We start from the raw sequence: 27,783 nt of genomic DNA on the forward strand, positions 1-27,783 counted from the left end.
GTCTTTTGTCTGTTAGTGCAGACTCTCCCACTTCCTGCCGTTGTGATTATCTGCTCTGACTCAGTTGATTCCACGTGTGTTTCTAGTGTATTTAATGAGTGCTGTATCTCTGCACCAGGCTGTCTTAGTACCCTTTCATAAACATCATTGACAGCGGAATGGGACAGAGAGGGTCCAGTCTATAAATATAAACACCTATGAATAAGTGGGGTGGTGTCTGTTGTAACAAGTCAAAACCTGCCCGTCAATTTAAATAGATATAAGCAATCCACAGGTATAACATAAGATGGCAACCTACAGAAGTGTTAAGTAAAAGGATCTCTTTTCCATCTTTTTGTGTGGTCTGACTAATCTATTTAATTTCCCCAATTCATCCATATGTGACAGTATTAGCAAGGCTGATGAAAAGCAGACAAAGATAAGGTTTTCGGCTTACAAATGAGAGGAGAGCTTCACCTTTGACTTCGAGAAGTGAATACTGAACTTCAACTTGATGCATCAATACATGTTTTTCACAAGGAGGCAGTCTTGTCTTTTTTGTTGATTTAATTCAGGCTCATCAGAGAAAGAACAAACAGTACAACAAACAAACTTAGAAGATTGTATGTTCTCATTTGATTAACTCCAATAGATGATGCACAAAGCAACAACCTGTTTCAAGTATTACAACGTTGGATTTAGCAGCAGAGCTAATATATAAAAAAAAGCCACAACATAAACAAGCAAATTATGTGTCACTGTCCTTTGACTCAAAACTATTGTATCATTTAGTAACATAAAAAGCATTATTTTCCTCAAAGCAAAGTCCAGAGTTTAATCTGACAGTGTCATCACTACAGAACTGGCCGTGATATTAGCATCTCAGGTATGAACTTGAAATTAGATGAAGTCAAATGATTTGAACTGATCAGTGACAGGCTTCATGTATTACATCTTAATCATGCATTTTAACGGTCTGCTTGATCCAGTTTATGTAGTCAGGAATCTTAGTATAACAATAGATTTTCTGGTCACCAGCGATTGTTTTGATGCTGTAGGACACCACCCCATATGCTATTCCATCTTCACAGACCAACGGACCACCAGAGTCTCCCTGGAAGCACACAAATAGTATGCAGTGATTGCTTCAATAACTAATTAATTACACTCATTATCAAAAATGAATTATTGTTGATCAATGTTTGTTTATTCATGCTATGATACAAACATGTACGTACACTGCCTGGTCCCTTCTCTCCTAGCGAGCAGTACAGGTGTTTCTCAGCACAAGGTTTAAAGTCAACAAGTGTCACATTGACCTCCATGAGCACAGGCGATGGATATCCATTGTTGTCAGCTGTTGATCCCCAGCCGGAGACGATGCATGATTGTGGCAGAGAATCATCATTTTGGCCAGCGAGAACAATAGGTTTCACATTTTGGCTCAACTTTGCCTTGGAGCTCAACTTGGAGAGATAAAAAAAAAGAGAATTTCAGTCTGCATGTTTTAGTGCTCCTCCTAATTAATGTACTCAGTAGAGAAAATGATGGCAATGGCAAAACCAAACATTTTACCCTACAAGTGCAATACCACAAGTGCAATATTAAGGATTACTTTCTGGACTACCTCATACTTGCACACACTTGCACATGCATATTTATGCTGCTATATGCTAAAACCGGCTTCTTTATTTAATTGTTTAGCTTATTTAAATGTCTAGTTTTATATTCTTTTACATTCTATTTTTATTTAGCTGATATTTCTATTTTATTCAACTTTTTGTTTACCTCATACTTTATATTTTATATTTTATATTCCTATAGTGGGGTGGCACGGTGGTGCAGTGGTTAGCACTGTCGCCTCATAGCAAGAGGGTTCCAGGTTCGAATCCCGGTCTGGGCCCTTCTATGTGGAGTTTGCATGTTCTCCCTGTGCCTGTGTGGGTTTTCTCCGGGTACTCCGGCTTCCTCCCACAATACCAAAAACATGCTCTGCGATTGACTGGCACCCAGTCCAGGGTGTACCACGCCTCTCGCCCGTAGTCAGCTGGGATAGGCTCCAGCTCCCCCGCGACCCTGACGGATAAGCGGTATAGAAAATGGATGGATGGATATTCTTATAGTCTACTTACTGCTCCCGGGACCTGAGTCCTAATTTCGTGCCATAAACATGTGAATGTGAGTGTGAAAGTTCCTTGATTCCAAATACAATTATTTTTCTATTACCTTAAGAAGCATTATGTCATTTGAAAACTCTGTTGCATTGTTGTCTTCATGTGGAAAGGCGTCTTTCACAAACACTCTCTGTACCCCATTCTGTTCATGGAAATCGTGAACACCCAGGAGGACTGTGTAGTTACTGAAATGACAAAATCATGCTCATAAAAAACATTAAAATGATTGATTTTATAATTCATGTTCATAATTCATGAATCATCTTTGCAAAATATATACCAACTATTGTTGCATTTTAGATTAAAGTCACTCTGACCTGGCTTGGCAGTGGGCTGCAGTCATCACAAAATCTTCATTCAAAAGGAAGCCGTCACAGTACTTTGTTTTACCATCGTTCATTTTTCGCTCCAAAATCACCATGTATGGCCTGCTGTGTGGTACAGCCTTGTGACCTCCAATGATTTCCCCAGCATGAACTGGAAACAAAAGTGGACACACTAAACACATATAAACATTATACACATATTGACTAAAGAAACTAAAGCAACTTATCAAGAAAGTCAGCATTGTATGTCTCATCCCTGTTCTACAAAACCCTGTGTGAAACAGTCCAGCATACTACGGTATAAAACTTACCATGACCGTCAAGAGTCAGTGCAAGTATCAGTATTACCAGTTTACAGAGGATTAGCATGGTGGAATCACAGTCCAGCTGAGCTACTCAAAAGCAGTGCGGTATATCACTGTTGATTTCAGTTTTCAAATGCTTCCTCGCATCAGGAAGAGAAGGAAGTGTTTGTGTCGTTTGCATATGCAAATGATGTGGCTTTGAACCACATTCAGACTTCGATCAACTCCAGAACTTGTCAGAAGTCTAATTTCTTTAGATTGTGCTAAATGAAGTTCATACTGTCTGGTGAATGTGGTTTGCATGAACCATTTGAGGCATTATATTGATGCATATGTGTGATATACAGCCTTGAAGGTCTCTACTGGCATTTTGTATTCAATGCGAGACAGTCTAGGGTCACAGCTACTGTGTAACAGTATCTAAATGCTGATTCTGTCAGATCTGACAAATAACCCCTTTACAAAAGTTGATGATTGAGACAACGAAAGGGAATTGTGAGTTTATGACAATTTTTTTTGGAGCTAGTACAGAACAAATATTCTCAATAATGATGTTCATTGCAACAGAAAAACCAGTTCACGTATCTGAAAACTTGACTGGCACCAATGGAGAGGCATTCAGGAAATCTATTATCGCCTACACTGCTGCAGATGATTCCAGAGGATATGCCTCTTGACTATATGCAACAGAGGACAGACAGTGATGATTGTTGCATTAGCTTGAAATGCTGTTGCAGAGTTTATCTACTTTGTAATCAACAGGAAATATAGAGTAAAACCATAAAGTATTTCCTTCGTCTGAGATGTGAATAGCAGAATATCATACTTTGTTTTTTTCTTGTTCTCGCAGGTCTTATTTTCAAACATGTGAGTTCAGAGGCCAGAATGAAACCCTTGCCCTTTGCTTTCTTTGTTACCAAAAACAAAACATTTAAATATGCAAAAGTAATTGAATCGATTGAAAAGCAGAAATATAGGATTAGAGATGCCAAGCTGGTCTGTGATACTTTGCTTAAGAGTGAATGGGAAGGATTCAGGAGTGGAAATGGTACTTTGTCCAGACTTGCATTGGGGATGTCCAAATTCCAGGACTCATTCAGGCTGACCAGTGGTTCAGTTCGGTCAGGCAACAAGCAATACTTTAGTTAATGTTTTTTTTTTTTAATGGGATTTTTTTTTATTACTTTAAATCAACAAAACCACTCTGCGTAAGCTTAGACAAGCACCCTTTTTTGTTCCACTAAAGACATAAAATATGTTGTTAATGAATGTTTCACTAATATGCAACTTGTCACATACTTTCTTTAATAATGTGTCCTCATTATGTTAATAGAAAACATAATTAGTCAGCCTTACACTTCCCTTATAAATGTATTTGCTGATGCTGAAGCATTAAGATTCCCCTTCTCTCGAGGTAAGGGCCTCAACTCCTGAAAAACAGCCCCATTCCAATACTTTTGTCTATATAGTGTATATATTTTAATGTTTAATGCATCCCTTTTTAGGCCTGCACATGTTGTAAGAATTACATTCTTGCTATTTAGTCAAAATTTCTTCCATTTTAATTCCTTGTTAACGAATCAGTATTTAGCAGTCTCTGATTCCAGTTTGCTTTTTGTCTTATGGTTTTTGTTTTATTGGTAGGTCACATGCGTTTGAAATGCTGACTCATCGTTTATCTTCTTTGTAATCAACAGGAAGTATATATTATGTCATGAAGCATTTCCTTTCCCGAGATATGAAAAAGCAATATACCACACTTTGTTTTCTGTCATTCTTTCCCATCACATCAGTTCAGAGGCCAGAATGAATCCCTTGCCCTTCACTTTCTTGACTAACAAAATAAAAGTAGTTGATTGGAATGGCAAGTAAAATAGGAATGAATTAATTAGGCTTTTGGATGTGTCAAAAGAGAGTTTGTAAATAGTAAAGGGACCTGATGAATGTGACTGATTATGAAGAAAGTAGAAAGTAGAGCAAATTGGGGATGAAATATGTCAGGTGTGGTGGTGAGTCAACCAGGGTGTAAGTCTCAGGGTTGGGGCACATCTGGATGAAGCTTCATGGATTAATTGTCAACTGAAAGTGCTTCATATGCTGAAGTGAGAATTGTCTTTTGTCTGTTAGTGCAGACTCTCCCACTTCCTGCCGTTGTGATTATCTGCTCCAACTCAGTTGATTCCACGTGTGTTTCTAGTGTATTTAATGAGTGCTGTATCTCTGCACCAGGCTGTCTTAGTACCCTTTCATAAACATCATTGACAGCGGAATGGGACAGAGAGGTTCCAGTCTATAAATATAAACACCTATGAATAAGTGGGATGGTGTCTGTTGTAAGAAGTATTCAACGCACCCTGAGAATAAAGATCAGGGAGGCAAAGGAGAGGTACCGGAGGAAGCTGGAGTGGAAACTCCAGCAGAACAACACGAGAGAGGTGTGGAGTGGCATGAGGACCATCACAGGTTACGGGCCAAACAGCGGAGGAGTTGATGGCAGTGTGGAACGGGCGAATTAGCTGATTCAGTTTTTTAACAGATTCGACACAGGGACCCCAATTCACACTTCAAACGACTCCTCAGCAGTACGGTTGCAGCAACCAGCCACACCAGCCACTCCAGCCTCTCTCCCTCCACCCACATTCCATCTGGATGGCCTCGCTCACACCTCGTCCCCAGAAGCCTGGGTGGACCACTCTCACCCGGGTACCACAAGCACTCCTCCCCCACCCATCACCCCAACGATGACCTTCACAGCTGACCAGGTGAGAAGACAGCTGCAGAGACTCCGTGCAGGCAAAGCTGCAGGCCCAGATGGTGTGAGCCCCAGGGTCCTGAAAGCCTGTGCCCCCCAGCTAAGCGGAGTACTCCATCATGTCTTCAACCTGAGTCTGAGTCTTCAGAGGGTCCCCGTGGTGTGGAAGACGTCATGCCTCGTTCCTGTCCCGAAGACGCCGCGTCCCAGCGACCCCAGGGACTACAGGCCTGTGGCCCTGACGTCACACATCATGAAGACCCTGGAAAGACTCGTCCTGGAACAGCTCCGGCCCATGGTCCAACCACTTCAGGATCCCCTTCAGTTCGCCTACCAGCCCCGCCTTGGAGTGGATGATGCCATCATCTACCTGCTGAACAGAGTCTACACTCACCTGGACAAGCCGGCAAGCACTGTGAGAATCACGTTCTTCGATTTCTCGAGTGCGTTTGACACCATCAGGCCGGCTCTGCTGGCTGAGAAGCTGACAGTGATGCAGGTGGATGCCCCACTGGTGTCCTGGATCGCAGACTATCTGACGGGCAGACCACAGTATGTACGCCTGAAGTGCTGCCTGTCAGATGAAGTGATCAGCAACACCGGGGCTCCACAGGGGACCGTCCTCTCTCCCTTCCTCTTCACGATCTACACCACAGACGTTAAGCACTGCACAGAGACCTGCCATCTTCACAAATTTTCTGATGACTCTGCAGTGGTTGGGTGTATTACTGGGGGGGATGAGAGAGAGTACAGGACGGTAGTGGACAACTTTGTCACATGGAGCGGGAAAAACCACCTACAGCTCAATGTGACAAAGACCAAGGAACTGGTGGTGGACCTGAGGAGGACTAAGGATCCAGTAACCCCTATTAACATCAAAGGGGCCACTGTGGAGGTGGTGAAAGAATACAAATACCTGGGGGTGTGCTTGGACCACAAACTGGACTGGTGCAAGAACGTGGACATGGTCTACAGAAAGGGCCAGAGTCGCCTCTACTTTCTGAGGCGGCTGAGGTCCTTCAACACCTGCAGGATGATGCTGAGGTTGTTCTATGAGTCGGTGGTGTCCAGTGCCATCACATATGCCGTTGCCTGCTGGGGCAGCTGCCTGAGGGTGAGGGACACCAACAGACTCAATAGAATCATCAAGAAGGCCAGCCATGTTGTGGGAGAGGAACTGAACTCTCTGACGCTGGTGTCTGAGAGGAGGATGTTGTCCAAAATAAGAACTATACTGGACCTTCCCTCTCACCCTCTCCACAAGGTGCTGATCGGCTGCAGGAGCTCGTTCAGCAACAGACTCATACTGCCACGATGCACCACAGAGCGACACAGGAAATCATTCCTGCCTGTCGCCATCAAACTGTTAAACTCAGCACTGTGACGGACACACTCACTTGTATATACAATGTACATATTGGCTCTTTTACACATGTACATACCTGTATTTTTAAATTTTTCTTAAAAATTTGAATACAGTTTTTTGTAAATACCTGTACTTGAGATTTTAGTTTTTTGTTTATCCTATTTTTATACTCTGCACTTTTCTCCTTTCTTGGTCGGGAATACTGCATGTGCAATGTCTGTAAAAACAAGAATTTCCCTCCAGGGATTAATAAAGGAATTCTGAGATTCTGAAAACCTGCCCGTCAATTTAAATAGATATAAGCAATCCACAGATATAACATAAGATGGCAACCTACAGAAGTGTTAAGTAAAAGGATCTCTTTTCCATCTTTTTGTGTGGTCTGACTAATCTATTTAATTTCCCCAATTCCTCCATATGTGACAGTATTAGCAAGGCTGATGAAAAGCAGACAAAGATAAGGTTTTCGGCTTACAAATGAAAGGAGAGTTTCACCTTTGACTTGAAGAAGTGAAAACTGAACTTCAACTTGATGCATCAATACATGTTTTTCACAAGGAGGCAGTCTTGTCTTTTCTGTTGATTTAATTCAGGCTCATCAGAGAAAGAACAAACAGTACAACAAACAAACTTAGAAGATTGTATGTTCTCATTTGATTAACTCCAATAGATGATGCACAAAGCAACAACGTGTTTCAAGTAATACAACGTTGGATTTAGCAGCAGAGCTAATATATAAAAAAAAAAGCCACAACATAAACAAGCAAATTATGTGTCACTGTCCTTTGACTCAAAACTATTGTATCATTTAGTAACATAAAAAGCATTATTTTCCTCAAAGCAAAGTCCAGAGTTTAATCTGACAGTGTCATCACTACAGAACTGGCCGTGATATTAGCATCTCAGGTATGAACTTGAAATTAGATGAAGTCAAATGATTTGAACTGATCAGCGACAGGCTTCATGTATTACATCTTAATCATGAATTTTAATGGTCTGCTTGATCCAGTTTATGTAGTCAGGAATCTTAGTATAGCCATAGATTTTCTGGTCATATGGGCTTATTTTGGTGCTGAAGGACACCACCCCATATGCTATTCCATCTTCACAGACCAACGGACCACCAGAGTCTCCCTGGAAGCACACAAATAGTATGCAGTGATTGTTTCAATAGCTAATTAATTACACTCATTATCAAAAATGAATTATTGTTGATAAATGTTTGTTTATTCATGCTATGATACAAACATGTACGTACACAGCCTGGTCCCTTCTCTCCCACGGAGCAGTACAGGTGTTTCTCAGCATAAGGTTCAAAGTCAACAAGTGTCACATTGACCTCCATGAGCACAGGCGATTCATATCCATTGTTGTCAGCTGTTGATCCCCAGCCGGAGACGATGCATGATTGTGGCAGAAAATCATCACTTTGGACAGCAAGAGAAATGGGTTTCACATTTGGGCTGAACTTTGCCTTGGAGCTCAACTTGGAGAGATAAAAAAAAAGAGAATTTCAGTCTGCATGTTTTAGTGCTCCTCCTAATTAATGTACTCAATAGAGGAAATGATGGCAATGGTAAAACCAAACATTTTACCCTACAAGTGCAATACCACAAGTGCAATATTAAGGATTACTTTCTGGACTACCTCATACTTGCACACACTTGCACATGCATATTTATGCTGCTATATGCTAAAACCGGCTTCTTTATTTAATTGTTTAGCTTATTTAAATGTCTAGTTTTATATTCTTTTACATTCTATTTTTATTTAGCTGATATTTCTATTTTATTCAACTTTTTGTTTACCTCATACTTTATATTTTATATTTTTATATTTTTATATTCTTATAGTCTACCTACTGCTCCCGGGACCTGAGTCCTAATTTCGTGCCATAAACATATGAATGTGAGCTGGTATGACAATAAAGTTCCTTGATTCCTTGATTCCAAATACAATTATTTTTCTATTACCTTAAGAAGCATTATGTCATTTGAATACTCTGTTGCACTGTTGTCTTCATGTGGAAAGGCGTCTTTCACAAACACTCTCTGTACCCCATTCTGTTTATGGAAATTGTGAACACCCAGGAGGACTGTGTAGTTACTGAAATGACAAAATCATGTTCATAAAAAACATTAAAATGATTGATTTTATAATTCATGTTCATAATTCATGAATCATCTTTGCAAAATATATACCAACTATTGTTGCATTTTAAATTAAAGTCACTCTGACCTGGCTTGGCAGTGGGCTGCAGTCATCACAAAATCTTCATTCAAAAGGAAGCCGTCACAGTACTTTGTTTTGCCATCGCTCATTTTTCGCTCCAAAATCACCATGTATGGCCTGCTGTGTGGTACAGCCTTGTGACCTCCAATGACTTCCACAGCATTAACTGGAAACAAAAGTGGACACACTAAACACATATAAACATTATACACATATTGACTAAAGAAACTAAAGCAACTTATCAAGAAAGTCAGCATTGTATGTCTCATCCCTGTTCTACAAAACCCTGTGTGAAACAGTCCAGCATACTATGGTATAAAACTTACCATGACCGTCCAGAGTCAGTGCAAGTATCAGTATTACCAGTTTACAGAGGATTAGCATGGTGGAATCACAGTCCAGCTGAGCTACTCAAAAGCAGTGGCGTATATCACTGTTGATTTCAGTTTTCAAATGCTTCCTCGCATCAAGAAGAGAAGGAAGTGTTTGTGTAGTTTGCATATGCAAATGATGTGGCTTTGAGCACATTCAGACTTCGATCAACTCCAGAACTTGTCAGAAGTCTAATTTCTTTAGATTGTGCGAAATGAAGTTCATACTGTCTGGTGAATGTGGTTTACATGAACCATTTGAGACATTATATTGATGCATATGTGTGATATACAGCCTTGAAGGTCTCTACTGGCATTTTGTATTCAATGTGAGACTCTCTGAGGTCACAGCTACTATGTAACAGTATCTAAATGCTGATTCTGTCAGATCTACCAAATAACCCCCTTATAAAAGTTGATGATTGAGAAAATGAAGGGAATTGTGATTTTATGACAGATTTTCTCAAATATTCTCAATAATGATTTTGCTGGATATTCCAAGTTCCCATCCAGAAGGTAGTTCACAGTTTTGACATTGATAGGACATATAAATTATGTTCTGTTTGAAATGCTGTTGCAAGGTTTAACTGTTTTGTAATCAACAGGAAGTACAGATTAAAATCATAAGCATTTCCTTTGCCTGAGATGTGAATGGCAGTGTATCATAGCTTGTTTTCCCCCCCTTCTTCCGGATCTTAGTTTCAAACATGACGGTTTAGCAATAGTTCAGTCAGAAAACTATCTTTGCACATGCCCTTCAAGTCACAGTCGTTCCCTCTGATCCTTAATCGCCTCTATGTCACTCTTCTCCTCTTTCAATAATATTGTGTTACTCAACATCACTCCTTTACCCAGTCACTAGTTAACTCCCTCTCTGCTGTCATTCAGCTGTCATTTCAGCTTTATGATGTTCCGCAACCCACCTCCACCCCTCCACCACCATCTCTGCAGATGCCTGGCATCTTCAGTCAGTCCCCCCAGTTCCAAGTTCCCTTCCATGAGCCGCTAGTCATCATCACCATCAGCAGTTTCTAGGCTCCAGGGGGAAGTCTCGTTCATCTGGAAGCACCCTATTCATCACTGTTTGCCGTGGTGATCTATTTCTTGCTGGGATCTAAGAGGCAAAGTTTATTTCTCTGTAAACAATAAATTCTCTATATTCGATCACCTCTCTTTTTTCTTTATTATTAGTCTCTCCTGATTGAAATGTAACTTCGGAGGCCAGAATGAAACCCCTCTTCTTTGCTTTCTTCATGAAAACAAAACATTTAAATATGCAAAAGTAATTGAATTGATCGCAGAGCAGATGTGGGGTTAGAGATGCCAGGCTGGTCCGTGATACTTTGCTTGAGAGCGAATGGGAAGGATTCAGGAGTGGAAATGGCACTTTGTCCAGACTTGCATTGGGGACGTCCAAATTCCAGGACTCATTCTGTCTGTCAGTCTGACCTTTTGTTAATTTGTTTATTGTTTTTGTTTTTTTCCCCACAAAATATGTTGTCAATGAATGTGTCATGTGCAACTTCTCACATACAATATTTCATCACATCTCCTGATTATGTCAATAGAAAACACAATTTATCAGCCTTATGTTTATGAATGTATTTGCTGTTGCAAATTATTTGCATTTAAAAGTAATTTCTAGGAAACAGGACTGATCGATGAAGGGAGATAAATCAAAGGGGGTGGTTTGATGTCATTAAAGACAAAAGCAAATTCTACTGAAACGTGCATGTGAGAGGAACCTCAGTTCTCCGGGACTTGTCGTGTTGCAGATGGATAGCTGAAGGAGTTTCAAAACTGGAGATAGAGTCAAAAAGCTGTTGTCCATGGGGAATGGGATGGCAAAGGCTGGAGGACCATCAGAGGGAGACACATCTAGCAGACACACTCGCTCACAGCTACTATAAATGCTCTTGCACATATGACAGGTAAGCTGTGGCTTTTGGAGGTTTATTCTTTCCTCAGACATTCTACTGCTGCCTAAAGATCAAAGTCCCTGGATAATTGCGTATATTTAAATTCAGGTCAGACAGTGTTGAGTGCTTTAATTCATATACATATATCTACATTTTCAAACATCCCTTCCAAGGCCTGCACATGCTGTAAGCCTTACATTCTTGCTATTCCGTTTCTTCTATTGTTGTTTATTTTGAAGAGAATATTTATTTAGCAGTATCTGATTTTAGTTTGCTGTGAGTCTTTCCACGTCAAATATGTCACATTCACTTGAAAGGCTGTGGTATCATTTATCTGCTTTGTAATCAAGAAGAAGTATAGATTAATATCCAATAAACCCTTGCTTTTTCCTAAGATGTGAGCAGTATATCACACATTGGTCTCCTGTCATTATTTGAGGTCTTATGAGGCTAGGATGAATCCTTTGCCCTTCACATTCTTAACCAACAATAAAAATAAATAAATAAATAAATAAATAAATAAAAATAGTTGATTTGCAGTTGGGAAAAGCAGGACACTTCTGACACTCCAGTGCCATCTGTGGTTGCCATTGTTTGGCTCACTAGCACCCTCTCCTTCACTGGCGGATTGAAAGATGACTGTGGAATTCATTAACTTCCCAGTAAGTCTTCCCCCAAGGGTTGTACTTGCTGTCAGTTCTGCAATGCAGGAACACATTTATGGCTTCCTTGTTACTGGGATCATTCGCACTTCATCTCTGGTGGGAGATGGAATCCTCTTATCACCACTAGGAACAGGTATCCCCACCAAGTTATTTCCTTTGCAATTGTTGAAAAAAGCTCAGGTTTATACCAATTTAGTCCCCAAAATGTATATCATTTGTTGGGGATTAGGGAGGGTGATGAGTGGAAGACTGCTTTTAATGAACATTTCAAGTGTCTGGTTGTGCCTTTTGGTCTCACCAATCGTGTTGTTGACATGTTGAACCTGTTTATTTGGATGGCATTTTCATCTACTCTATAAGGAGATACACATCCATGTTCACCAGGTTCTGCAGCACTTTTTGGTTAATCAAATCTTTGTCAAGGCAAGTAGGAGAGATTTCCGTGTTTTCACTGTCTTATTTTTTGGTTTTGTGGTCTCGGCCAACAACATTGCCTGCAACCTGCTAAGGTTTTAGGGGCTTTAATTATAGTTTCAATTTCTTTGTGATCAACTACTTGAGATGCCCCACATTCTGCTTTCTCACCAATATACCAGGTCCTTTTGTGCTTTAAATTTTCATGTCTAGATCCCTTAAACCCCTCGCCTGTATGCAAGCCCTGCAGGATATCCCAGGTGCAAGAAACATACCATAGATCTCCCCATGCTCGGGGACTTTCATCATTCTGACCGCTCGTGTGTTGATTGACCTTTTCTTTGCAAAGAAAATAAAAACATTGTCGGCCGGTAGAAGTCTCTATTTCGTTCTTCAACAGCAGCAGAGAGTTTCCACAACAGTGGCCTACGCCCACCAGCCATAAGTTGGTGCAGTGTTTTGGGGAGTTTGCTATAAATGTTGTTATAAAAGTTTCAGTACATTGGCCATCCTTTGCATTCCCTAATTTCACCTCATGTGAAGATTCCTGCTTGTTTGTTTGTTTGTTTGATTTGTGCTTGTCTTTTTGACCACTCCTGTGTCTTAAACTTTCTGGATATGTTTACCTCCTGTGATCGACCTCTTGTGAATCTAAACCTTTTAAAAGACTGCAAGTCTTTTATCTAGACCTTCTCTCTCAGTTGGGCATTTGAATTCGCTGTGGTTTACCAGTCTTAATGGGTGGCAATCTACAAAATTGTTACATAAAAATCTCTCTTGGTTCATAAAACTAGTGTAATGTTTTTCATTTTATTATTATTATTATTATTATTATTATTATTATTATTATTATTATTATTATTATTATTATTATTATTATTATTATTATTATTATTTTCAAAAGAAACCATAGTCACCCTTGCCCCTCCCTAAAGTACAACTTTGAGGATATAACTTCCCAGATGTGATTATTTTAGAATTAACTTGCATATCAGATAACAAAATCAACATAAATGAGCTATCTGATCACACACAGAATAAATTTAGTCTCCATGTAGAATAATAATAAAACAAAAGCATCTTATTTAATTTCTAAATAATCTCAAAACCATTAGTTTACAGTGGAAATAAATTGTGCTTCTTTATCATTGTCCCCCATCAGCACTAAATTCTTATTGCTTAAAAATTAAATTACAGCTAGCAAAGACCCGATTAGCTTTAGAGCTTATAAAACAGAGAGGTTTCGGCTTCAGCTTCAAGTAGTGAAACATCTTCCTGCATCAATACACTTTATCAAGAGGAGGCAGTGTTGTCTTTTTTTTTAATTGTATAAATTGGCTCGCATCAGCGAATGTAAAGAGTGAGAACATGCTGAGAGAGTAGCTGAATAGTTTCAAATGAAGAAGGAAGGTAGAAGGAAGAAGGAAGAAAACACACATTTAGAGCATCCTGTCTTGTGTTTTAATTGAGTCTAAGAGAGGCTGGGCAAAGCAGTAATGTATTTAATGCATATAATGTTGTAACATATTTATTAGCAGGATGACACACAGGTTTAAGAGCACACATATCACATCTTTTAATAAGAATTAAATCCGCATTTCATGTTTTAAGCCACACTTTATTTGTGTGCAGTGATTATCTTCCTAAAGTTTAACCATTAAAAACTGTTTGGTTTGAATTTGTAATTTGCATAATACTTATTTGCAAAATATTTATTGACAAAAAATGTACTTGCCATGTAAATAGAATTAGTCTTGATATTAGCATCTCAATTATGAGCTCCCCAAGCTTTACACTAACAAACTGAAATACTGCAAAAAAAACATGTGATTTGATCAAAAAACAGGCTTCATGTATTACATCTTAACCATGCATTTTAATGGTCTGCTTGATCCAGTTTATGTAGTCAGGAATCTTAGTATAGCCATAGATTTTCTGGTCACATGGGCTTATTTTGGTGCTGAAGGACACCACCCCATATGCTATTCCATCTTCACAGACCAACGGACCACCAGAGTCTCCCTGGAAGTACACAAGCAGTACTACAATTAATACTAATATAATTAATTAAGTGCCATTGATGACCAATGTTTGTTTCCTTGTGTACATACCTTTCCCGGTCCCTTCTCTCCCCCAGAGCAGTAACAGTTTATTTCAGCACACAGCTGATTGTCAGTGAGTGTTACGTTGACTTCCATGAGTACAGTCGATGAATATTTATTGTTCTCAGCTGTTAGTCCCCAGCCAGAGACTATGCATGATTTTGGCAGACAATCATCACTCTGGTCAGCAAGAGAAATGTGTTTCACTACTTTGCTGAACTTTGCCTTGGAGCCCAACTTGAGGAACAGGGAGAGATTAAAACATATTAATATTAAGTTAAAAATAAGAAATTAAAAATCAGTTAAATTTCTCCAGTGGTCACATTTGACTATTGTCATATATATTTCCTGATTAGTTGTTGTAGATTGATATACATGTACACAGTTTTTCAGGCCTGCATTTGATTAAATCAGTAGAGCATTAACAAATAACTTAATGGAGAAACCAAAATTGGAAATCATGAAAATAGACAAAAGCACACTTTTGCTATTAACTACAACTTTCTTACCTTAAGAAGCATTATGTCATTCATTATAGAATTTGAATTGTAGTCTTTATGTGGAAATGCTTGTTCCACCTTAATCTCCTGTATATCGTTACTGTGGACATTGTGAACTCCTAATTGGACTGTGTAGGACCTGAAATGACAAAATTCAGTGCAAGAAATTATTGAATAAAGAAATTGTTAGTTTTTATGAGACCAATTAGATAACAGAAGATAAGATCTCAATAAGAGAATTGATTTAAGTCATAGTTCATGAAGTATAAGACAAATGGATATCACGTATTAGTGCGATTTCAACTCAACTCAGTGCATGAGTCTAAGTTGTTGGGACATTCTATCAGATACTCAAGAATTCCTCACATCATCGCTGTTGATAGGAGATAAAGTGTGCTAAACCAACCTGCCTTGGCAGTGGGCTGCAGTCATCACAAAATCCTCATTCAAAAGGAAGCCATCACAGTTCATTGTTTGGCCGTTGTCCATGTGTCTTAACACAATCACCATGTAAGGCCTGCTGTGCGGCACAGCCTCGTGACCTCCAATGACTTTTCCTGCATCAACTGGTATAAAATAAACAGATCTGTCCTTGATACACATACACGCACACACATACAGTATGTATATGTATATATAAATGTATACTTAACTTACCTTGGCCATCAAGAGTCAGTGCAAATATCAGCATAACCAGTGTACAGTGGATAAACATGGTGAGATCACAGCACAACTCAGCTTTGAACCAGAGTAGCACATCACTGACAATTTCAGTCTTTAGATACTTTCTGATAGGAAGTGAGGGGAACTGTCGGTGTGGTTTCGCATGCAAATGTGTCACGAGGGGGATGCCTATGTCAAATTTATAGTCACAGACAATGTGTAATTAATTACATATAAGTATGTTACACACAGCATACATACAGTACATTACATCATTACATACACCATATGCAACAAATTTAAGCTGGGATGAGGATATGAATGTGATAAGAATGTGCAGCCATGACACAAATACTGACTGAATATGAGTGTATTTTTGCTGATTCCTCAAGTCAAGCATGAGGCCACCATGTAAGCTTTTTTTTTGTTTTTGTTTTAGCTGTAGACCATTTTACAAACATCTTGCCTGATTTAATTTTCTATAAATGTATATCACACGAAAAGCAACCACTAGATTCTGTCCATGACCGCAAGTTAAGTTGTAACTGGGTCAAATAGTGCAAGCTCAAGCACATATCAGACCAGTGTAGAGAAGTGTGATATGATTGGTCATAACTTGTCCAATGATGCCTCTGTGGTACCACTCACTCTTGAAGCTCTCTATAGGCATTTAAGTTTCAAAGCCGTGGCTTTCTGTGAGGAGCCGGTATGTCTGTCACACAGCCCCAAAGGTAACATTATTCTGATGTTATCACGTCATAAGACAGTGCATAAAAATAGGATTTGTTTGAAAGTGTGGTTCGTGGAACTTAAAGTGAAATGTAACCCCTCAGCTACCGGAGGAATGAAGAAGTCATTAGGATTCTGTCGGAGGGAAAAAGAGATCAGGCGGCAGACTGCATTTTTATGAACCAGCTCTATACTTTAGTAAAGGAATATTTCGGATAGTATTTTATTTATTTATTAGGAAACATGATGTGTAACATAACTCAAATGCAATTCATAATTTTTTGTTCATAGCTTGTGAGCTCTGCAGACCTAATAATTAAGGAAAGGTTTGCTGCTAACTCAGAGCAAAATCTTTTGATCAAATGTGAATGAAGCTCTAATTAACAGATATGAAGACATTTATGACACAAGTAATGCTGGCTATAACCTATTCCCCTTCTTGCAGTGTAGTTGAGCCTAAAATATGCAGCTTACTGACCACAGGGAAAAGATATGTCTGTTACATCACTTCCTCAGTCTAGACTCAAGTATGTCCCTCTCATTTTTTAGTCACAAACTTTATTGTAATTGTTTTGAATGATGCACAATAGAGATTTCATGTGTTGAAGAAGGGCGAAAGAGGAGGAGGTGGGGGAAGATGAGAAGGAAAAGAGTGAACAGGTTTTTGGGATGTGAGCTCCTGGAGTCCAGGGCAGTAATGGGAAATGCAGAAGGGGTTTCAGAAAGGAACTTGAACAAGGCCTTTACGGTTATCCTGTCACTTTTATGGGGACCACGGGGCTGAGAGGACTGACTGGTTTAACCATTGGATGGAGCAACAAGGAAAGAGGGAATGTAATAACAGCTATGAAAAAACATCAATCACAGTGCAAATTACATGTTTATTAAGAAGAGAGGGAAAGGGCAACAATAAAAGCCAACAGACAGAGAAACAGACATTCCTAGAACAGTCATGATAGATCAAACTGTGGGTTTAACGAAATCACATATGGCAACAGAGGTTTATGGCCCGAGAGCCCTGCTGATGTGACTGGCTGACTGACTGACTGACTGACTGACTGACTGACTGCGTTTAGCAGTTCTCCTGATAGTTGCTGACTCATGTCTGAGCTGAGCATCACATTTTGCACAAATACAGTAAGAGAGTCAATCAACTTCATTCTCACAACACATATATATATACACACACACACACACAAATGTCTCCCAAAATTTTCCGTTAAGAGCTCCATCAAGTTTGTGGACCATCAAATTTGTGACTTTAACTGTAACATCTTGCAAGGAAACGGTGTTTGCAGTGTTCAGTCACATTTCTACTGAATGACTGACTAAAAGAAGGAAATATCAAATCACGAATAGAAACAAAACACCACTAATGACCTGTTTGAGTAGCCGCAACAAAGTAACTACGACAGTAACTACTACAAGTGTAGAAACTCTTTGATATATGCTACAGACACCATAGAGGTGGCACTAAAAAGTACTGATGTTTAATTTGAAAATTAAAAGTCATAGCAAAATTGCTTGTGCAAATCTCCACAGGATTTCATTATGGCTGTGGTATAGACCATCCTTTAACTGAAGCAGTTAAATCTTTTACCTATAATAGCTTAATATTAAACCATTAAAATAGTCATTACAATGACTTTACACTCCATACAAAATGCCTAATCATGGCCTACCTTTAGCTGTAATATGGCAGCAATAGAGTAGCTGGGAAACAGATGATAATTTCTTCTTAAGATCTGTGATCAAACCTTCAGCCATTTGTTTTGAGCCTGTACAAAGAATAAGTCAAGCATTAATGTTTGATTTTTCTAGGAATTAGTTTCACAGCTGGAAAGGTAATGCTATGCTGATAAACAGAGCCCGGAGAGAGTCTATAAGAAGAGAGAGAATAGTCAGGCTTTGACTGTTTATCCTCAAAGTTAGATATGTGCTGGTCATATTATCGTTGAAATTGCTAAGACATCTACCAAATGTAATATCTTCAACAATAATCTGCACTGTATTTGACTTAAATGGTACAAGTTGATGTTGAAAGAGAAGGGTATTGATAGTGAATATGTCAATTTGGAATAAATATTTACTGAGTTACCATTGCGAAACACAGGGGAAAATGTTTTACTTATCAAAGCATTCACTTCCACTGTCTCCATGGCAAAGAAAACACTTTTATGTGTACAGCCTGTGACAGGAAATCTTGTGTGTATGTGTGCTGGACACATTAGATGAAGAAAAGGAATTTAAGGAAGTTCACTTTCCCACCACAGACTCACATTTGCCTGAAAAGCCTTCTGAAGCAAACTTTGGCTTCTCATCTGATGGTTAGTCCCACTGCACTGATCTAAACTTCAGGAGATTAGAGCTTATGATTCAAAATCACATGGTCTTCTGTGGGTTGATGTTGCTTCTGCTCATTTGACATTATTCTGCCAAGAATGCGCAGGTATTCTCAAGCAGCAGATCTGCACATGAGCTGATTCTTTGCTGCACCACTATGGGAACATGATATGTTTGTGTTTATCTCAAAATGCTTCTCATAAGTGTCAACCACAAAACAAACTGCAGCAGGAGCGCATGATTTCCTGCCTGCAGTTCTCCATGTATCGCAGCCGGTCAGTGTGGTTCTGTAAACACCCAGTCACAATATAGACAATATAAATTAAAATAGAAATATCAGACGGTAGCTAAGAATATGTAACTAACTAAGAAAACCACAGGTGATTTATTGCCAAAATTGAGCCTCTACTCAAGTAACATGGCCAACAGACAGGAGAGAGAAAAAAGACAAATCATTTCACTGTGCCATGAATGACATAAATTATGTCAGCTCTATGGGTGTTTTTCTGTTCTGCTTGAACCATTTCAATCCAAAAAACATATGGTGTCTATCCGCTTTAGACATGGGATTCATATTTAGATGTATCGGATTTAATGTGAGGATGGGAATTTTCCTCTTTTACCCCCTTTTCATTTTGTTGAAGAATGAAGCTTTCCCAACAAAATAGTTAGGCCTCATTTTTTGCTAGAAAAGTGATACTAGAGGCTAAAGCTTTCATGTCTTTAGGTTCACTATTTATCAGGCCTTTGAAGAGGACGTGTCAAAAACGAGGAAATGTATAAACCCACTTGTAATTACTAAAATATAGCATGTCTTCACAAGACATGGGTGTTGGTCTGTTTCAGTCTAGCCACAAGCCCTTAAGAAAGAATGTAGAGTTGAAGCAGATGAATAATTTCCCTTCCTCACAGGATTATTTACTGTTCAATAAGCTCTGCTCCCCAGCAGTTACTGCTGTTACGCCTGACACATATTCACTTCACGGTGATAATAGTGGCAGATTTTTCACTCAAATGATCAGTTTGCCTTTTTCCACCGGTGTCCATTTTATTTAGGATTTTTGTTTACTGATGCAGTAGGTCAAGCTGATGCACCCTCTGCTGGACCTCAAGGCAGACAGAGTGATTAATCAATGCTCTCCCCCTCCATTAGTAATGGCTGATGTGCCCTTGAGCAAGGCACCTAACCCCCAAACTTCTCCCCGGGCGCCTGACATGGCAGTCCACTTCTCCTGTGTGTTTCACTGCATGTTGCATGTGTGTGTTCAACTATTGATGGGTTAAATGCAGAGAAGAATTTCGGTGTATGTTAAAAAATATACTGACAATAAAGTTTGAAGTTAAGTTTAATTTAAGCTTAAGATATGTTAATGGTAATCTGGATAGAGGGAACACCTGCTTCTGTCAATGCTTCTCAGCTCCTCTCAGCTGCTTCTCAGTGGCCCCTAGCTTAATCTTCCACATAGCTTGCACACCTAGGTCCATAGAGCACTAAGATTCCAGTTTGATGATGACTTAATTGATTGATTGATTTAATTGATTGATCACGTGGCTATATCAGACTTTCCTAATGTCATCAGACAGATCAATCAGATCAAATTTTGATAGTAAAATTAATTATTTCGAGGGGGTTGTGGTGCCCAATTCACTGTTTCACAGACAATGCTTCTTTCACAATGTAGGCTTACTGGAAAAAGTCTTTGGCCACTATGTCTGGCTTCAAATCTCAGGGTACTTCTGGGAGTGCTATGAGGCACGTCCACACAGACGTCAGGGACACCTGAGGACAGAGCAAACACACAGCCAATAGGGGGTGCCCTCTACAACTTCCAGGTTCACACTTCCTGTGCCAGAGTGTTACTCAAGTCCACAGGGTACTCACACGGCCTGGCAGAGATCCTCACCATGCCGCCGCCTCTGTCTCTCCATAACACTCTGTCTTTCCTCTCGTTGACAGCTGGTTGGCGTGTGGTCATTCCACTGCTGATGTCCTCTCAATGGTGTGTCTAGTCCGCGGCTCCCGGCCTCCATCTGCTGCTACCCGCCTGCTACTATCTGATCCTCTCCAACCTCTTTTGTCTCGGTTCCTTCATGATTCTCTTTGTGTTCCATGGACCTGTGGTTTCAGCTTCTCGTTTGTTCCATGTGTTCAGGCCTGCAGTTCGTCCTCCCACCTGCCTGTGGGTTTGCTACAGCTACACTCACACATCTGATAGGTTAGGAGCAGTGTCTGTCAGATATTAAACAGGTGCAAGTTGTTTGTGTTGATGAGGCAGTCTCAACAGCATGAAGTTAATAAAAATGCATTTCAAATTGAGAGAATTCAATAAAAACACAATAATAAAATCACCACAGTGCTATACACAATATTTAAGATCATGCCCATAAAAATGCAGCAAACCAAAAAGTACATTATGTACTTCTGTTATGTGACATGTGCTAACACGTGCAGCTTGCATTAGAGCAGAAACACACTGTTCAATCTATGCTTGTGATCTGCTATTCTTGGTTACAAAGAGAGTTAGAAAAAAAACCCCAGACCATATTCAGATTTTTTTCTTGATAACACTATAACACACTTCAGCACATTAACACCACTGCTGTGTCTGGTTGAAGTGTGAAGTGTCATGAAGTGAATGAGTCATTTAATAAACAAGTTACTGTTTGCAACAAAAAAGATGTTTTTTACAGTTTGTAAAATCATATCGAGACACGGAGCCTATGCAAATCAAGAGATATAACAGAAGGTGATGACAACACATGTCTCTCATAAACACACAGATATGCATACACAGAATACCAGTCTCGCTGTGTCTCCTCATCAGTCTGCCAGTCTGAGCATATACATATCCAGTGCTCTGACCACACAGAGCACTTCTGAGAGAAAAGCGTGTTGGTCATTCAATGTGGAAACAAAAACAGACATTTGAAAGAGTGCTGTATAGGTTTTCACTGTGGTGCATAGTAGGCAACATAAGACTAATACATCAGCCCTTTTCATGGGCAGACTAGGGGTCAGATAGGAATGGAAAGCTGATATTTAGACATCACTGTTAGCCCCAGTATAGCTAAGGGAAATGATCAAAGTGCCAGATGTGGAAGGCAGAACTAGTTTGGTCTGACAATGTCACATTGGGTCATGGCATTCACCATATAGCCTGCTGAACTTGGGATCCATTTCTATTTTTTCCCTTTCTTTTCTGTATCTAGCAGTGAAGTGCGAAAGGTAGAATGGGAAAAAACACTAGAACGACAGCTCCCCGGAGAAAAGGGTGACAGGGGGCCTCTTTGATTTTTTAGCTTCATCCTCTGTAAACAATAATTCTCCCTGCCTTCTCTGCTCTGGGTGACTTTCACAAGATGTCATGTCAAGACATGGTTGCTTTGGATTTTGTGTGTGTGCATTAATGTAGTGTGTTCATCTTGAGAAAAGTACTCACCATACTAGATGCGTTATTTTCATTTCTCTAGGAGAGATAAGAATCAAACCACACTCTTGAACTTCCCTGCAGACTCTGCCGTGTTTTGCAATGTGGTTTTGTTTGTAAAAAACTAATATGATTTCAGAGAAATACTGACCATTATCATTTTTAGGTAGAGATATCTACAGAGCAGTGTGAGTGCCTTTTGCCTGAGCCAAGCTTCTCAATGCCCTATTCCCTAGAGTTAACTTTTAAACAGGAAACCTTGAATAGATAGGTCCAACCAGATGGAAAAGGACATTGGTATTCTGGGTATTTGGCAGTGAGAGGGGGGAGAAAAGACAGGTATTTGAAGGTATTTGGAGACACAGTGGACAGACGGGAGGTGGATAAAGAGTGAGAACAATAGAGTGTGTTACTTTAGAGTGGCCTGCCTTGGGGTGGAAGAAGAGTCAGACAGTCTGTGTTTGTCATTAAAGGAGAATTTTCAATGGAGAAAACAGATGAGCACTTCTTATCTGATGATTCCTGACAGCTGTGATCAGACGAGAAGGGGGATCAGTGTGTTTGTGTGCTCACATTTTTGCCTATACTCTTTCAGTCTTTGCTTTGGCAATTCTTTTGTGTTGTTTTTTGTCATAATATTGGGACATGGCTTCCATAGACCACCCATGCTGCCACAGATGCTGTTCTCTGATTTCCTCCATTTAACTGAAAGTCAAAGTTGCAACAATAACACCATTATAATCTGTCACCGAAACTTGCAACAGTCCGATTCATTTAATAAAGTCTAAACTGTGATTAATTCCTGTGACCAGATGCCATAACATTTTTAATTTTTTTGTTCTACTTTGTGCGTTGTTATACACCAAAGCAAGCATGTCCTTCTCGTTTATGAATTAGTAGTCGTGAAACAAACATCAATAGTTCAGTCACTCTCTTAATAGCTGCCATTTTTCATTGTCACATCTGCTGTTTGCTGACCTAGCTCTGACTCCATTTGGCCGGGTAAACCAGGGCCATTTAGAGCAACTGTACCTGTAACTGTAACCTGTGGAAAATAAGAAAAAGCAGTCAGGATTGAGGGATGGTATTTGGAGCAAAGAAAATGGCTTTATTTCACTTCTTTCATATATTCATAACTGCACTTTCAAATGACTATGTGCACGTAGTACAGATTCAGGAAACCCATACACATTATCTGCATTTGTTGCAGTCATTTCAGTGATTTCCTTTTTTCTGTTCTTCCACACTTTTCCCTCCCTAACTCTTCAGAAGAGTAAAACTAAATACTGATTATGGATCAGGCCATGTAACAAGGTCATGTTAAGTGTAACATTTTATCTGATTTATTCTGAGACCCAGAGACTGATCTATTTGGAAGGTATCTTCTTTGTAGTTTACAAGAAATGCGGTGTACTATCATAAACCACATCCTCTGTTAGTAGCAGAAGAAGCAGTAGCACAACATTACACACTGGTTATCTCTGGTTGTATATATAGGACTTATATCTAATGATGTATGTTCAGTGTCCAGAGTGAATCCTATTCCCTTTGAATTCTCATGGAAATATAACATTCTACCATTCTACAATATTTGACCCTCCAGATCTTTGACTGGAAAGACACTCAGCACCTGATGACTTAGTAGTTGTGAAATGAACGTCAATAGTTCAGTCACTCTAATAGGTTTTTTCACTATCACATCTGCTGTCTACTGACTCCATTTGGCTGGGTAAACCGGGGCCATTTAAAGCAACTGTAGAAAAGGAACCTTGTGCAGATGGAAATACAGGTGATAGGATGGGATACCTGAGGTGATGAAGATGACTGTTCTAGTGGGTATATCTCATTCTCATTATTCCCAGGTTAAAAAGGTTGTTTGTGTGCTCTCACACTATGCATTTAAACACTGTTGATTGTAGATCACTTCTTTCAGTCTCTTTATAGTGAAGTACACTACATAACGCAACGACAAGTTCTAGGTTACGCTTTGCTGCACCAAATGATTCATTACTGAGAGGGGGATGAAGAAAGTGTTCATCGCCGGTTGCCTGCAGGTTATCTTGTAGACAGTAAAAGTTGGTCACTGTCGATATAAAAAGACCATTTATTTTAGTCATTTTCAGGTGTATCCTTTATGTGTTTACATGCTGTAATGACCAAAAAGCACATTATTTTTCTCATACTCTCCACTTTCTGTCTGAAATGCTCCATTTTAGCCCAGCCCCCCTGCCAGAAAGCCCAATCTGCTCTGGTTGGTTAGCTCACACAGACCTGAGCCAGAACCACCTAAAGTTTCTTCAGTCAGCTCTGCAGGTGTTTTTAGCTCCCAACTAGCTGCACTTCAGCTGTGAATATCATCACAATAAACCAAGCCAAAAACTTCACCACCTCACAGGAATCTAGATCAATATTAGCCTTGGCCTCACTGCCCAGTGGGCCCATAATGTTACAACTTTACAATGGTTTTGTAATGATATGGGGTCAGCAAAAGAGGCTGGGTGCTAAGCAAGGTTACACCATATTTCCAGCCAATGAATTTCTGCAGTTTGGCCATTTTCACATCTATCTACATTGTTACCTTCAGGGCATGTCCATAAAGTACATGCAGCAGCACTCATACCAGCAAAGATCCTGGAGAAAAATGAGGTTTATATGACTGCAGCTAGGACTAACTGAGCCCTGGAGCTGCCATGTAAACACACAAAAAGCAACATGAAAAAAACTGCTTACCAGCATCCGACCTAATGTAACTACTCTGCATATTTTGTTGGTTTCAAATGAGGCTTAACATTCAGTCAGCATATCTTCACTGTTCCAAAATGGAGACAATAGTAGCCCGATTAGGCAAACAACATGCTAACCCCAAGTTCAACAGGCTAATCAGAACAGTGCAGGAATAAAACACACACACACATGATTTAACTGTTTTCAAGTCACTGTGTCGCTGTTTTCAAGTCACATTTCTGCCACATTTCCATCAAGGCCAAAGTTAAACTGCTGGTAAATCAGGAGAAACTGCCAAGCAAATCTAGCACAGGGGACAGATCTCGAAACTCAGTTTAAGGGAGCTGATGGAGAGAGTTGCTTATTGTTTGTTGTTTATTATTGGCACTGGGTTTCAAGCAGCTTGGTGATTCAATTTTGAAAACTGAAGCAATATCGGCTTCCACCAAGAGACTGGTGAGAAGATCATCAGTTCAAGTACGTTTACAATGGTTGAACATAACACAACCTTGAAACGATATTGGATACAGTTCGAACAATCTCGGGACTTGTGGCTGATGTGCTTTTCTCTCTCTCTCTCTCTCTCTCTCTCTCTCTCTCTCTCTCTCTCTCTCTCTCTCTCTCTCTCTCTCTCACACTGCTCCCCCACCTTGAGAAACTGATCTCCATCGCCACTGGTGAGAAACTGGGTCCCAACAAAGGACCCTTCCCTATAAAATTCATCAAAGTTCATTATTAAAGGCACTGTCCATGTCACAGCATCTGTCTCAGAGTCTCCTGTTCTATTGTGAGTATTGACTTCAAATCCACTGGGTTGCCACAGTTGCTTCTTGCAGCACACGACAAATAAGTTAACTCCTAGCTTCGTACTGGCTCTCAAAGCAGTAAAATGTTGTAATGTTGTTTTGCGCACACATGCATGGGTTATGTTTTGTGTCAGGAAGTCTTTGGGTGTCATAAACTAAAGGGAATACATGTGGGTGAAATGCACAAGGACATGACAAAGCATTGGTATGTGACAACCTGGGATGAGAATGTTGGTGGTACATTGCTCATGACCTCTATCAAATTCAACAAAAACATAGAAAGTGAGAGAGATATATAGTGACCTACTGCTGTGATATATAGATATATATTTTTTTCCTCATATTTTATTTTCACATGCTGAAACATCCTGTTTTGCAACAGTGATTCATGTCCCTAATATCTGGCCATCGGCAGCCTTCCTACTACGATATTCATTTCAGAATCTCAAGAGTTTTCATTTTACAGACCACTCAGGATCTGGGAAAACAAACTGTGAAATAGTGAAGTTGTGGAACAGTAAAGCAGGATATCGCTGGGGTCAAATCAATGTTGTAAGAATCATAAACAGTTTGGAATTATCATCCTGAACTGAACTGAAAATTTGAAAAATTTGAAGTGGTGATAATTTGTCAGCATGAAAGATTATTATCTTACTAGCACACACATTTGTCACTGCAGGATGTTTGTGGCTCATGAGGGCTGCTGCACAGTTCTAGGGTATTACAAAAATATAACATGGTCAAAACGCTGACTAAAGAACTTAACTTCCCCTTCTGCAGAAGTGTTTTAGCTGCGCAAACAGTATAACCTGTGGAAAATAGGAAAAAGCAGTCAGGATTGAGGGATGGTATTTGGAGCAAAGAAAACGGCTTGATTTCACCTCTTTCATATATTCATAACAGCAATTTCAAATGACTATGCGCACGTAGTAGAAATTCAGGAAACCCATACACATTTTACACTTTGAGGAAGTGGAAATTTCGCATTATCTGCATTTGTTGAAGTCATTTCAGTGATTTGCTCTTTTTTCCGTTCTTCCACACTTTTCCCTCCTTAACTCTTCAGATGAGTAAAACTAAAAATTAAATATGGATCAGGCCATGTAACAAGGCCATGTTAAATGTAACATTTTATTTGTGAATTATTCTGAGATCCAGAGACTGATCTACTTTGTAGTTTACAAGATGTACTATCACAAACCACATCCTCTGTTTGAGCTGTGAAGTAGCAAAACATCACACACTGGTTATCTCTCATTCTATGAGGGCTTATGTCTAATGATATATGTTCAGTGACCAGAGTGAATCCTATTCCCTTTGAATTCTCATGGAAATATAACATTCTACAGTCGTTGGACATTCGGCTCTCCAGATCTTTGACTGGAAAGACACTCAGCACCTAATTAAGTGTTCCACTGTGACTTTAATGCTCCTAGCTCACACACAAAAATGGCACAGAAGATTCCCTGGGCAATATGCAGGTTATTCCAACCAGGTAGCTCCTGCCCTGACCTAGTTTTTAGCAAGTACAATTCATTATATTTGCCAGATCTGAACTGAAATATAGCAGCATGTGGAAGACTAGAGGTGTCTGAGGTCAGTGGAGATTTTGACCCAGATGTTAGTGTAGTGCAGTAAGACAAAACTGCATCTTCTCTCAGTCTCACCAGTGTTTATATGCTGTGAATGATGGACCATTTGAGTATGCAAATTCTAAACAAACTGTGTATTTATAATTGTCATCATCATTTGCAGACCTGTAAATAGACCCTGTGTCAAATGTGTCAGACCATTTTTTTTCCATTCTTATTCATACCTCGAACCATGGGATCATTTTTTTTTTATCATCTTCTGAATTTAAAATTGTTGAATTAAAGGTTTATAACTTCATTAAACATCACTTTTCAAACAGTAATTGATTATTTGGTAACAGGATTGACAAAAAAACACATAGGTGAAAAAAAATAATAATAAGACAGCCTGTG

At 39.5% G+C, this 27,783-nt stretch overlaps 2 protein-coding genes across 4 annotated transcripts; both read right to left on the minus strand.

Moving 5' to 3' along the window:
* Window positions 1–697: 697 nt before the first annotated feature.
* Window positions 698–9,618, minus strand: LOC124061024 (granzyme B(G,H)-like). Of its 3 annotated transcripts, none has more exons than XM_046392522.1 (5): window positions 9,461–9,607; window positions 2,471–2,630; window positions 2,206–2,338; window positions 1,218–1,445; window positions 698–1,093 (listed from the first exon to the last, which is right to left on the minus strand). In XM_046392522.1, exons 1-5 carry the CDS (start codon window positions 9,516–9,518, stop codon window positions 935–937), a joined length of 738 nt encoding a protein of 245 aa, XP_046248478.1. In that variant the 5' UTR covers window positions 9,519–9,607; the 3' UTR covers window positions 698–934. The 3 variants fall into 3 exon arrangements, with proteins under 3 accessions (XP_046248478.1, XP_046248477.1, XP_046248476.1); XM_046392521.1 differs by lacking the exon at window positions 9,461–9,607 and adding an exon at window positions 2,791–2,951; XM_046392520.1 differs by lacking the exons at window positions 698–1,093; window positions 1,218–1,445; window positions 2,206–2,338; window positions 2,471–2,630 and adding exons at window positions 7,470–8,036; window positions 8,161–8,388; window positions 8,876–9,008; window positions 9,141–9,300 and having other exon boundaries at window positions 9,461–9,618.
* Window positions 9,619–14,015: 4,397 nt separating this feature from the next.
* Window positions 14,016–15,923, minus strand: LOC124061025 (granzyme B-like). The gene is made up of 5 exons (XM_046392523.1): window positions 15,763–15,923; window positions 15,512–15,671; window positions 15,115–15,244; window positions 14,615–14,842; window positions 14,016–14,525 (listed from the first exon to the last, which is right to left on the minus strand). Exons 1-5 carry the CDS (start codon window positions 15,818–15,820, stop codon window positions 14,367–14,369), a joined length of 735 nt encoding a protein of 244 aa, XP_046248479.1. The 5' UTR covers window positions 15,821–15,923; the 3' UTR covers window positions 14,016–14,366.
* Between the last annotated feature and the right edge of the window lie 11,860 nt (window positions 15,924–27,783).

Source organism: Scatophagus argus, chromosome 6 (genome assembly GCF_020382885.2).
Source record: "Scatophagus argus isolate fScaArg1 chromosome 6, fScaArg1.pri, whole genome shotgun sequence".
In the NCBI taxonomy this organism is placed as follows: Eukaryota; Metazoa; Chordata; class Actinopteri; family Scatophagidae; genus Scatophagus; species Scatophagus argus.